Source organism: Ascaphus truei, chromosome 5 (assembly GCF_040206685.1).
Source record: "Ascaphus truei isolate aAscTru1 chromosome 5, aAscTru1.hap1, whole genome shotgun sequence".
In the NCBI taxonomy this organism is placed as follows: Eukaryota; Metazoa; Chordata; class Amphibia; order Anura; family Ascaphidae; genus Ascaphus; species Ascaphus truei.
This window is the reverse complement of record NC_134487.1, coordinates 130670425-130682895: the sequence shown is the minus strand read 5'-3', so window position 1 is coordinate 130682895 and position 12471 is coordinate 130670425. Positions and strand designations below refer to the sequence as shown.

The 12471-nt window shown below is 41.7% G+C and overlaps 1 protein-coding gene across 3 annotated transcripts in view; it reads left to right on the top strand.

Moving 5' to 3' along the window:
- LOC142495381 (hexokinase-2-like) overlaps positions 1-12471 on the top strand; it is a 38057-nt gene that overhangs the window by 18156 nt on the left and 7430 nt on the right. For all 3 annotated transcript variants that reach the window (XM_075600799.1, XM_075600798.1, XM_075600800.1), the window contains exons 4-9: positions 8389-8537; positions 9549-9668; positions 9754-9849; positions 9982-10081; positions 11290-11473; positions 11963-12115. In XM_075600799.1, coding sequence (XP_075456914.1) covers positions 8389-8537; positions 9549-9668; positions 9754-9849; positions 9982-10081; positions 11290-11473; positions 11963-12115 — 802 coding nt within the window. The remainder of the gene's footprint in view (positions 1-8388; positions 8538-9548; positions 9669-9753; positions 9850-9981; positions 10082-11289; positions 11474-11962; positions 12116-12471) is intronic.

Genomic DNA, 12471 nt, shown 5'->3' with positions numbered 1-12471 from the left:
TTATGTCAAAAACGAATGTTCTTATTCGGGAATTTATTCAATTTATTTTATTTATGCATTTTTTTTTAAAGCGGGGTTGGGGGCGGGACTAGGGGCGGGACTAGGTGGCGAGTAGATTTTTTGGTTCGGCGAGTAGATTTTTGGGTGATTTGTCAAGCACTGTATATATATAGATATATATATATAATAACAACCTTTACTATGCACTATCAATAGTACCCTGTACCGCACAGTATAACAAACCCAATTTAGTACCACCAATGAGTGTCCCCAAAGTACATTAGGTGCTAGGCACCAATACCCTGATGTCCTTTTCCGCAATGTCCAGGCCCACCCAAATGTGCATGGAGTAGCGCTACCCCGTGCGCTGGGATTAACCCGACGGTCTTGGTACATGTTGGCACCAATGACAAAGTTAGAGAAAGATGGAGGGTCCTAAAAAATGATTACAGGGATCTAGGCCGCAAGCTTAAGGCAAGGACCTCCAAGGTAGTATTTTCTGAAATACTACCAGTGCCATGCGCTACCACAGGGAGACAGTCAGAGATCAGGGAGGTTAATGCATGGCTAAGAAAGTGGTGCAGGAAGGAGGGGTTTGGGTTTTTAGAGCACTGGGATTCCTTTTCTGAGAGGTGCCATCTTTATTCTAGGGACGGATTGCACCTCAATGAAGAGGGATCTTCTGTGCAACCTTCTTAAAAAGGTTGGAGGCGATTTTAAACTAGGATGGGGGGAGGGGAATGAAACAGATAAGGAACTAAATAGAATAGATGAGGAAACAAGGGGCTATGGAGGTAGAATGGGGGCAAGTGCGGGTTTGACAAGCAGTGAGACACCCATAGTAAATACAGAGAATACTAGAAAACTTCGAAAGACTAAACCAAGTTGGCGCAGAAAGGTAGGAGAAGATAAGATAATAGTACAGGCTGAAAAAAACTTAAATGCATGATTGCTAATGCAAAAACATGACCGGTAAAATAGGGAGCTTGCATTAATAGCTGCAAGGGAGCAGTATGATATCATAGGCATTACTGAAACAGGGTGGGATGAAACTCATGACTGGGCAGTTCATTTAGAGGGTTATTCCCTTTTTCGGAAGGATCGAGCAAATAGAAGAGGAGGTGGAGTATGCTTATATGTTGAACCAAATCTAAAACCTATTATAAGGGAAGATGTTTATGAAGGGAATTATGAGAATGTACAGTAGAGACCTTGTGGATAGAAATTAGCAGTGGAGGTAAAAGTATAAAGAAAATGTTTGTAGGGATATGCTATAAACCACCAAATATCTGTGAGATTGAGGAAGCTAAAATACTTTTGCAAATAGAGGTCATGTTTGCATAATGGGTGATTTTAATTATCCAGACATAGACTGGGTCAATGAGATTAGCATTACAACATAAGGACACCGTTTTTTGTGGGTGCTTAGTGACAATTATAGGGCCCAAATTATTGAGGAACCAACAAGGAGAGGGGCAATACTGGATTTGGTAATATCAAACAATGTAGAAGTAATAGCAAATATTCATGACCTGGAACATTTGGGTAACAGTGATCATAACATGGTCTCATTTGAAATAAATTATCAAAAAACAGATTACTTGGGTTCAACAAAGACCTAAAACTTTAGAAAGGCAGATTTTAATAAACTGAAGACTCATCTACAAGTAATACATTGGGATGATGCTTGTAGAAGATAAATGGGCAGTCTTTAAAACATTGTTAGAAAAGCACACTCATCAGTGTAACCCTTAGGTAATAAATATAAAAGAAATAAGTCAAAACCAATGTGGCTAAATAAACAGGTAGGGGAGGAAATGGAAAAGAAGAGGCAGGCTTCAAGGCTTAAAGATTCTTTAAGTCAGAAGGGACGGAGGTATTGTATCAGAATTATAAGGAATGTAACAAAAATTGCAAAAGGGCAATCAAATTAGGATTGGATTTGGATTATACTCTGTAAACGACATTGCTTTATCTTTTCTAAGGTAGGGAGCGATGCGTTGTGGAGGCCAGCGGCAGGATGTTCAATACGTCTCTAGTGATTCCGCGCCATTGATCTCGATTTAGGGCGGCTTTTTGGGCTACGGCTACTGTGAAATGGAGCGGTTTGTGACTTGCGCCACCTGGTTCGACCACGTTTTCTTTGGAGCATTTCGGTCCACTTTCCAGCCTATGGGTCATGTGGCGTTGAGGCACTGGTATGGTAGTCTGGTAATGTCCATACGGGAGACGTGGCTAAACCACCTATGTCTTTGTCGCTTAATGTACTGGTCGATTGTAAATTGGTTTTGACAGGCTAACCGTACATATTCATTTTTCCATCGATCTTGTAGTGTAATATGGAGTGTGTTATGTAAACATCTTAGTTGGAACCGTTCGAGTAGGTTCATGTCGCTTTTGAGTAGTGTCCATGTTTCTGAGCCATACAGTAAAATGGTATGTTTTGAGGCGTTACAAATTCGCATTTTGTTACATTTGTCACGTACCGTTGGTTCCACAAGCATTTCTTTAAGGAGGTGAACGCTGCAGTGGCGCTACTGATGCGGCTTTTGATGTCATTCGTAGCTGCTATGCTTTGGCTATCAATAATAGAACGAAGAGAGAAAAAAAGGGGGAGCAAAGGATTAGAGGAGATTGACCTATATTACCAGTACTGAGATTACTTTATGGCATATCTAGCTGTTCAATAAAGGTGTGGTGATGAAATGACAGTAGTTTGTAGTCAAATACTCACACGGCCCTATGTGAGCACATATGTGTAAAGGTATCTTGCTTCTGGTAGCTACTTCTTAGCCCAAAAAACTGATAATGTTCAGATGGAGATGAAGGGGGGGGGGGTTAGAATGATACTCATAAATTACTTACACGGCCATGTGTAAGCTCAATCCTGGTAGAGAATAATATGAGGTGCCTCTGGTGGACCCGTCCGTGGTACTTCCCGTGGCACCGTGTATTCAGCTGCTAGCGGGCAGAGTATTGGGTGGCGGTTCCCCTTACCTCACACGTTCCAATCCTCCCCCCCCTCCCCGATTCAGGAAACGGGGATGTGTGGGGTGAAATGATAGCAGGGCGTCAGTGACAGTCTTTAGTCAAAATAGAAGTTTTATTAAACATACAAATAGAAAAAAAAACCTCACAAAGTGATGTTTAAAAAACCCCGTGGCACTCCTATCGGCGTGGCAGCAGGTCGCCTTCCAGCTGTGCTGTCTTCCGCGTCCGGAATCAGAAGTGATGGGAACTTCTGACGCGGCTGTGACTGCAGTCTGCTTCCACTTGCTACGGAGGCCTCCAATGTCCAAAAAGATGTGATGAATTAGAGCTATCAATAATAGACCCTAGGTATTTTAATGAGTCCACTCGCTCGATTGGGTTTCCATCCAGTTGAAGTTGAATCTGTTGGGTACCGGTAAATATGTATTTAATCTTTTACGTATTTATGGATAATCCGAGCTTCTTTGCATTGGCTTGCATGTCGTTCAAAGTTTCTTGGACTGTATCCGCAAGAACACGATGTCATCGGCGTATACAAGGTCCGTGAGAAGAAAGTCGCTTCCCACTTGTACGCCAGGCCTGTCTTTAAATGTTTTTCTGAGAATCCAATCCATGGTAATATTGAATAACATAGGCCATAATATGCAACCTTGTTTGACTCCCATGGATATGGAGAATGGCGCGGATATGTTGCCCATGTGTTTGACTCTGCTTGTACTTCCTTCATAAAAAGCTCTTAGCACATTGAGAGTGGCATGTGCGTAAAAAAAATGATAAAAGAAAATATAGGACCCTTTCAGTGTGAGATGGGCAGGCAGATTATGGGAGATAAGGAAAAAGCAGAGGTATTAAACTAATTATTTGCCTCTGTGTGTACCAGGGAAGAAGCAATTTCAATTGTAGTTCCGCAGGAGGAAGCCACAACCTCCATATTAATGAACAATTGGTTAACTGAGGAAGAAGTTCATAGGCAACTTGAAAAATGTTTAAGTAAATAAGGCACCTGGCCCTGATGGTATACATCCAAGAGTTCTCAAGGAGTTAAGTTCAGTAATAGCAAAACCATTATATTTAATATTCAAGGTCTCCATTTCTATAGGCTCAGTACCACAAGATTGGCGTAAAGTAGATGTGGTGCCAATATTTAAAAAGGGAGCTAGATCACAACCAGAGAATTACAGACCTGTAAGCTTGACTTCAGTAGTGGGGAAACTACTTGAAGGTTTAATACGGGATAATATTCAGGAATATCTAATGGAAAACAAAATTATTAGTAATCGTCAGCATGGATTTATGAAGAATAGATCATGCCAAACTAACCTTATTTGTTTCTTTGAGGAGGTAAGTAGGAATTTAGACCAGGGTAATGCAGTTGATGTGGTCTACTTAGATTTTGCATAGGCTTTTGATACGGTTCCAAACAAGAGGTTGATCTACAAAATAAAGCAAATTGAACTCAGTAATAATATACAGTATGCACCTGGATTGAAAACTGGTTGAAGGATAGACAACAGAGGGTTGTCATAAAAGGAACTTTTTCAGGTTGGGCTAAAGTCGTGAGTGGAGTACCTCAGGGATCGGTACTGGGACCACTGCCTTTTAACTTATTTATTAATGACCTTGAGGTTGGCATCAGGAGCAAAGTCTCCATCTTTGCTGATGATACTAAATTGTGTAAGGTAGTTGAATCAGAGCAAGATGTAATTTCTCTTCAGATGGACTTGGAGAGACTGGAAACTTGGGCAGGTAAATGGCAGATGAAGTTTAATACAGATAAATGTAAGGTTATGAATTTGGCATGCAAGAATAAAAAGGCGACTTACAAATTAAATGGGGATAAATCGGGGGAATCCTTGATGCAGAAGGATTTAGGAGTGCTTGTAGGCAGCAGGCTTAGCAATAGTGCCCAAAGTCATGCAGTAGCTGCAAAGGCAAACAAGATCTTATCTTGTATTAAACGGGCAATGGATGGAAGTGAAGTAAACAGAACTATGCCCCTTTACAAATCATTAGTAAGACCACACCTTGAATATGGAGTACAGTTTTGGGCACCACTCCTTCGAAAATACATTATGGAACTAGAGCGTGCAGGGAAGTGCCACCAAAGTAATAAAGGCGATGGACAATCTAACTTATGAGGAGAGGCTAGCTAAAGTAGATTTATTTACATTAGAAAAGAGGCATCTAAGAGGGGATATGATAACTATATACAAATATATTCGGGGACTGTAAAGAGAGCTTTCAAAAGAACTATTCATCCCAAGGGTAGTACAAAGGACTCGGGGCCATCCCTTAAGATTGGAGGAAAGGAGATTTCACCAACAACAATGGAAAGGGTTCTTTACAGTAAGGGCAGCTAAAATGTGGAATTTATTACCCATAATCTGATTGCCAATTCTTGGAGTCAGGAAGGAATTTATTTTTCCCCTTATGAGATATCATTGGATGATATAACACTGGGTTTTTTTGTTTGCCTTCCTCTGGATCAATAAAGAAGTATAGATATAGGATAACGTATCTGTTGTCTAAATTTGGCATAGGTTGAACTTGATGGACAAAAGTCTTTTTTCAACCTCATCTACTATGTAACTATGTAACTACTATGTAACTATGTGATGTTAGCAGGATCCAGAGCGCAAATACGTCCAGGATTATGTGAAATATATATAAAACACAATATAGTGTAATACAGAAATAACACGTAAGGGAATTAATAGGCAATGAGGAATCTCACTCACACTTAGGTGAGTAAGTCAGGCAATGTAGTGATTAGGAGTAACCAACTCTTATGAACCTCTCGGCACTCTCGTTAGTCTCCAACAAACACAGACAGAAGGGAGGGAAGGGGATTCCCGCATGAAATATAAGAAACAGCAATAATGGTGCTTTATCAAATATAAAAGTATAAAATATGGGTATCACACTCACAAAAAATGGAAAGTGTCAGGCAGTCAGACCACCCAGGGTCAAAGGCATATTTCTGCAGCTTTCCCTCTCTCAGCGTCATCCCAACACTACAGGTGCACTCCAAGGGTGACGTCACTGCTAAGGATTGAGAGGCTTCCAGCTGCAAGAAGTTCTCCGACTCTTCCTGGATAACTGTCCAATGTAAGCCACGCCCTACGCATTTTGCTACGTAAGCTTCGTCAGGGGATATTTGTCAAATAGTACAGTATATATACCAGATTGCAGGTACTGTACAAAATTAACAGAGATAGGCACACCATGAATATGCAAAAAAAAGTCTTTTATTGGCCCATGTATCGGCTACCCTCTGATAAAGGCACCGGAGGGTAGCCGGAATGTTGGGCCAAGTGTGTGTGTGTGTGTGTGTGTGTGTGTGTGTGTGTGTGTGTGTGTGTGTGTGTGTGTGTGTGTGTGTGTGTGTGTGTGTGTGTGTGTGTGTGTGTGTGTGTGTGTAAGAGAGGAGAGAGCGCACGCCCCATAGTGTAAAAAACGTACATTTATTATTGGGAATGGAGGGGAGGGGGACGAAATTCACTCACAAGGGTAAGTAAAAAGTAAGCAATTTGTGAATAATATCACCGCCAATCCGGTCAATCTGCATCTGGAATCTGCAGTTCAAATCACCCTCAATGGTGTGGAGGAGCAGTGGTCCGTTCAGGAACCTGGAGGCACCTCAAAATATTCACAAACATCCTTAAGAGTCCCAGAGAATGTTTCCTGAGATGGATGGCCACAGTTGTATTCCGCGCTCGTTCCGGCCTCGTCGTGCGCATGCGTGGTGACGTAATGTCGGTGCGTGATGCGTTATGACGCTCCCTGACCTGTTTCGTTGCACACAGGCGACTTTTTCAAAGGGGAAGAGGCGGGAAGTGCTTGGCTTTGTATTTATACCCTAATGGTTACCTAGCAACCCGTTTCGGCCAGCTGATTGATTGGTACTCGTTCAAATGCATTCAATGGGCTACTATCACAATAATCACATGCTGGCAGATAACATGAATGTAAGGAGATATTTAAACACCTAATTGCTCAAACTAAAAAATGCGTACAATAATAATAAAACAGCTATATGCAGAATGAATGAAAGAATTAATAATAACAACAATAATGATAATAACAAAATATGCATAATGAACAGACATATGAAGTACAACAATACCTAATGAAATAAAATATATCCATGTAACGAGATGCCATGTGACGCCGCATTGGTGATTTTGAAGAAGACGGAGGGCGGCAGCATGGAGGAGGCTGCACCAGGTAAGTGCCTAGGAGCTGGAAAGGTGTAGTTTATGGAGCGCAGAATGTGGAGACTAAAAAAGAGAAAAACACAAATAGTGCAGGATTGTATGTACTCCAATTACAAATGTTGAAACATTTCTTAAAAGTGGGCAATGCCACAACTCACATGGCCCAGTGAGGACAAAAGGCACCGAATGGTACTGTATCTTTAAGGGTATCTCCCCTTTCACCTCAATCCCCCCTGGATCTCCTGATGGTGACCTACAGCTCTTGTGGGTTGTGGTGCTAGGCGATCTTCCACAATCGTGTGGTGGTGTTGTTCTCACAGAGGTAGGTACACAGGGTCCCTGCTTCCCAATGTTTCCCTGTCACCCCTGCTCCCTCTGCCTCAGACCTTCCTCCCTCACCTCCTCGTCCATCTCTCCCTTCTTCCTCCCGCACCCGTTCCTCTGCGGCGTGTCCAACCGCACGCCCAGCTGTCATGCACGTTCCCCGCAAGGTGCGCACATATCCCCAAACACCCGATCCCCTCCGCGGCACTCACTGCTCACGACGTCTCTCTATTCCCCCACCTGTCACATTACCTCCTTCTGCCGCTTCTCCGGCTCTCGCCTTCCTTGGCGAGCGCCCCCGCGGTGCGACGCTCCTCGCGTTCTTTGGCACACACTGTGCACGCGCATCCAACCCTTACAGAGGGCGCGCGCACACGCTCCAGATATAGGCATTCCCAGAGCTCCGCCTCCCATAGCGTACAAGCCATATCCCTGTGTGATTCACCTGTCTCCTCCCTTGCTCCTTCTGACCTATCCCTGCAACCTCTCACTCAACCCTCTGCTCCTCCTTCCTCTACAGCTCTTGTGGGTTGTGGTGCTAGGCGATCTTCCACAATCGTGGGGTGGTGTTGTTCTCACAGAGGTAGGTACACAGGGTCCCTGAAGACAGTCCACATTAGGACCGAGATGTTGATCCATTTTTTGTATTTTCTCATGTATAATACACGTTTGTTAACATCAATTTTTGTGTCTCTAGTGGCCCTTTTCCATTACCTTTTTATTATGTACACAACCCAATTTCACAGGGAATATGCTGCCCATCTACTGTACATGTGTGCTACACCTGATGGACCAGGTATAATAAATGGGGCAATTGAGGGACATATTGACCAACAGTGATCTATTTGTCCTACAGAGCGAGGGGAGTTCATCGCACTAGACCTAGGAGGGACCAACTTCCGAGTCTTATATGTCAGGGTGAGCAGTACAGAGAAGGGAGGGTTGGAAAAAAAGAGCAAGACCTTCACCTTGCCTCAGAACGTGATACAAGGAACAGGAGAGGAGGTATGTGAGATCAATCCTGAACCCTAAATGCTTTTCTCGTTACATGGAACTTTGGCAATCCATACATAATTAATCCTTCTATTGTGGATTACCTATGCCACTAGTCTTGGCTTTCCCAATGTCCCTTGAAGCCCTGCGTACTGTGATATTGTGGTGTTTTGACAAAATGGTTCCACCCATAACTACCTTTTCTAGACTTAATAAATTAGGACTCGGACCTAAAACCACTGTGCAACATATCACTGGTATTATGAAAACCGAATTACCTTTTTACAGTATCCATACTAATAAACACATCGAGATTTTCATGGGGGGTGCTATATATTTTATCAGTGATTGCTATCTGAAAATGGATCAATTGTGCTATTGCAATTTCCAGGGACAATATGAGTGTGGTTATTAGTTGGTTCCCTTTCATTCGTAATGCTGTATATTATGAACACTGTTCCCTCTTAATCTTATTTCTGACGGTAACAAATTGATTGATTAAATTGTATATGAGAGTCTAACTCAAAATGAATAGACATAGTGTGATGGTAAACAAAGACATGCATTTAACTTGAATTTAGTCACATTACAGAATAAATAGGTTAAAAGATCCTTGCATGAGTAAGCTGACAACACGAAGGGAAAGTAGGGACACAAGGTATAAATTAAAATGAATCAGGTGGAGTTTGTGCTGCTTATCTTGGAAGTGTAGAATTACCACTTTGTTTGTTGTTATCAATTGACAGATTTCATAGTAGGTAAGTGTGAGCTCTAGTAGCAATAGGTAATTACTTAGCACGTAAGACTTGACGGTAAGGCGGTGCACTTTATCCAGATGAGGAAGTTTAGAAGCACTAATTAGCATTACAACAAAAGTATTTTATTTCTCCACTTTTGATGTGTAGGACTTGTAATGCTGCAGTAATTACTGTACATACATGTATTGTCTAGTTGAAGATGATGGAAAGCATGTAGAAGGATTCATGGGGTTTTCTGGTTTAAACACCACCTTTGTCTCCTCAGCTCTTTGATCATATTGTGGACTGCATCTCAGACTTCCAAATTGCCAACAGTCTGCAAGGGAAGAAGCTGCCTCTGGGTTTCACTTTTTCCTTTCCCTGTAGTCAGACCAGCCTTGACCAGGTAAAGAACTTGGATCATGATACAGTATTTCGCAAACAAGTTATATGCAATCTTATTTTTGCCTGACCTAAGTGTTTCCACACAGGGCACCCTGATTACCTGGACAAAAGGTTTCAGTGCATCCGGGTGTGTAGGAGAAGATGTTGTCAGACTTCTTCGAGAGGCCACCATCAGGAAAGGGGTGAGTATGTTCCAGCATGAAGACTGGAACGCATATCTCTGTCTCTGTTCTGTGATGTTGCTTGGCTGTGTCTGTGCTTTCTCTAAAATTCTCTCAAATTGTGACCATTTAGTAATGGAGTTTATCTTGTAGAACTCTGATCTGCTCGTGATTGCCCTAGTGAATGATACTGTGGGGACGATGATGTCATGTGGCTATGATGACCCAGCATGTGAGATTGGGCTGATTGTAGGTGAGGAACCACACAAGTCTGAATACCCTATCTATTTATTGATAACAAATTTGTGTTGTTTGGACACCACTTTAGAGCACTTGCTTTTGTAGAAAGACTGCTGTATATTAAAGCATGAATCATTTAAGTTATACAAACTATTGTTGTTATGTTATAGTCACACAAATCTTAGAAATTGGCGGGATCTAAAGTAAACACAGAAACTTGGGTACACAGCAGGATTTGGCAAACCCCCATTTATGATCTCACCAATGAGTTCCATAGATTTCACAATATTCTATAATTAGTGAATTAATGGTAGCACCTTTAGGTGAAGATTGGCTTCCAAATTCTATGGACCATTCTATCCATTCTAATAGCAATTTTCAATCATCATAAGGCTGGAATATAAATTATGTATGGATGTAATTTTATTACACACCATTGACAATAGCTAACAGATGAGGACATTGACACCGCGAAACACAACATTCCACAAAGTGTTGTAGGTTTCTCTTGCTTTTCCCCTATATCCTCTACAGGTGTATCTATGATACTGCCTTTTCCTACATCTCAAACTTGATCTCCAAATACTCTGCAACACATCCTCTCTATAATTAATCTCTGCTCCCTTGTGACTTCCGTCCATTCATTCCTCGCAAACTTTTTTTTTTCTGGACTTCACATCACCTCTGTAATTCTTGACCCTGCACTGTCCAACTCTTTACTACACTGAATATATCTAAAAGCACTTTCAAAACTTGCTTCAAAAAGACTGAGACCCCATTCTAATGTCATCACTTTGATTGTCTGTACCACTACATTTCACCGAATGTCATGGGAGAAGAAGCTCGTCCTTACTGCTGGGCTCATGATGAGCATACACCAAACCTTGCCAATACAATGCTTTCTTCCTCATCAAACCTTGTGTTTCACTTCCTTCCTAATTCCTTCAGATTGTAATCTTATTGAATAAATCATTATATTATCTATGTTATCAATGTGTCATCTTTGACATATTTTTGCATAGTTTCTTTCACAGTCATTGTACTGTGGTATATGCTGGTCCTATATAAAGGACGAATTACTAATATAGTTGGGTTGATTTTTTTCTGAGACGTCATCTTCTTACTTTCCAATATTTATCAGAAAGTGTGAACCTGTAGGCTTTTTTTTCTTCTGTATGTCTTTGCTATGTATTAATGTTCTGTTGTCATAACCTCTTATAGGTACAGGCACTAATGCTTGTTACATGGAGGAGATGAGGAATGTGGAGCAGGTGGATGGAGATGAGGGACGGATGTGTGTAAATATGGAGTGGGGAGCCTTTGGGGACTGTGGCTGTTTGGAAGAAATCATCACTTTCATTGACCAGGATGTAGATGAGTTCTCAGTCAATCCTGGGAGGCAGAGGTTAGTAATAGGAACAGGATGGTTTGCTTCTTGTCTGTGAACAAGTAGGTTCAAATCTGCAGAATGTCTTATTCTACAGGGCTAGAATAATTCCAATTGGACACAGGGCAAGCATGGATTATCATCTTCAATATAATGCAAATGTAATATGTCATACAGCTGGCATTCAGTACAGAGGTAAAGTAGTGATTTGCCTTAGGAGACCCAAAACCAAAGATGCCCCAAATTAGTCATTCATCTGCATCCTTTTACAGTAAAATGTAGGGGGGGGGGGGGGGGGTTAATAAAACATCTACTTTCTGCTTTTATGTATAATGTAGTTGTATTGTCGGTGACACTATAACAAAAATCGTTTCTGATTCTGTTGCTGCTATTAATATACTCTCTTGGTTTGCCATACCACATATTCCCAGTAGACCCAAAGGTATCTTATTGTATTAAATATTCCACTTCAGGCACTGGTGGTCTCTCACATTACCCCTCTTTCAGGTATGAGAAGATGATCAGTGGGATGTACCTAGGAGAAATTGTGCGCCAGATTCTCATTGACCTGACATATAATGGTCTGTTTGGAGGCAATATCTCCCAGCGATTGCAGACCAGAGATATATTCCTTACCGAGTACCTTTCGCTTTTTGAGAGGTAAGTGCTGTTATTTCCCTATTGCATGTGGTTAATTTGTAAGGCTGGGAGGGGGTGCAGTAACAGAATGGGGGTTTACAGAATATTGGGAGTGAACAGAATTTTATCTTGTGAACGGGATTTTTAATCACTTTGCCGCTTGAATGTCTTCAGCAACAGTGCCCTGTATATACTGACTCAAGAGATTGATAGTGCATCGATCACATGGCCCTGAAGCACCCAAAATCAAGATAGCAAGAAAAAATCCTCCTTTTGTTCCAGTTGCAATTGTGGCTCTCAAAGCTGCTGTTGGGATCAGCCTTCAACATGAGCAAAGCTAGGATGTACTGCAGGGAACATGATGGTACACATTAGCA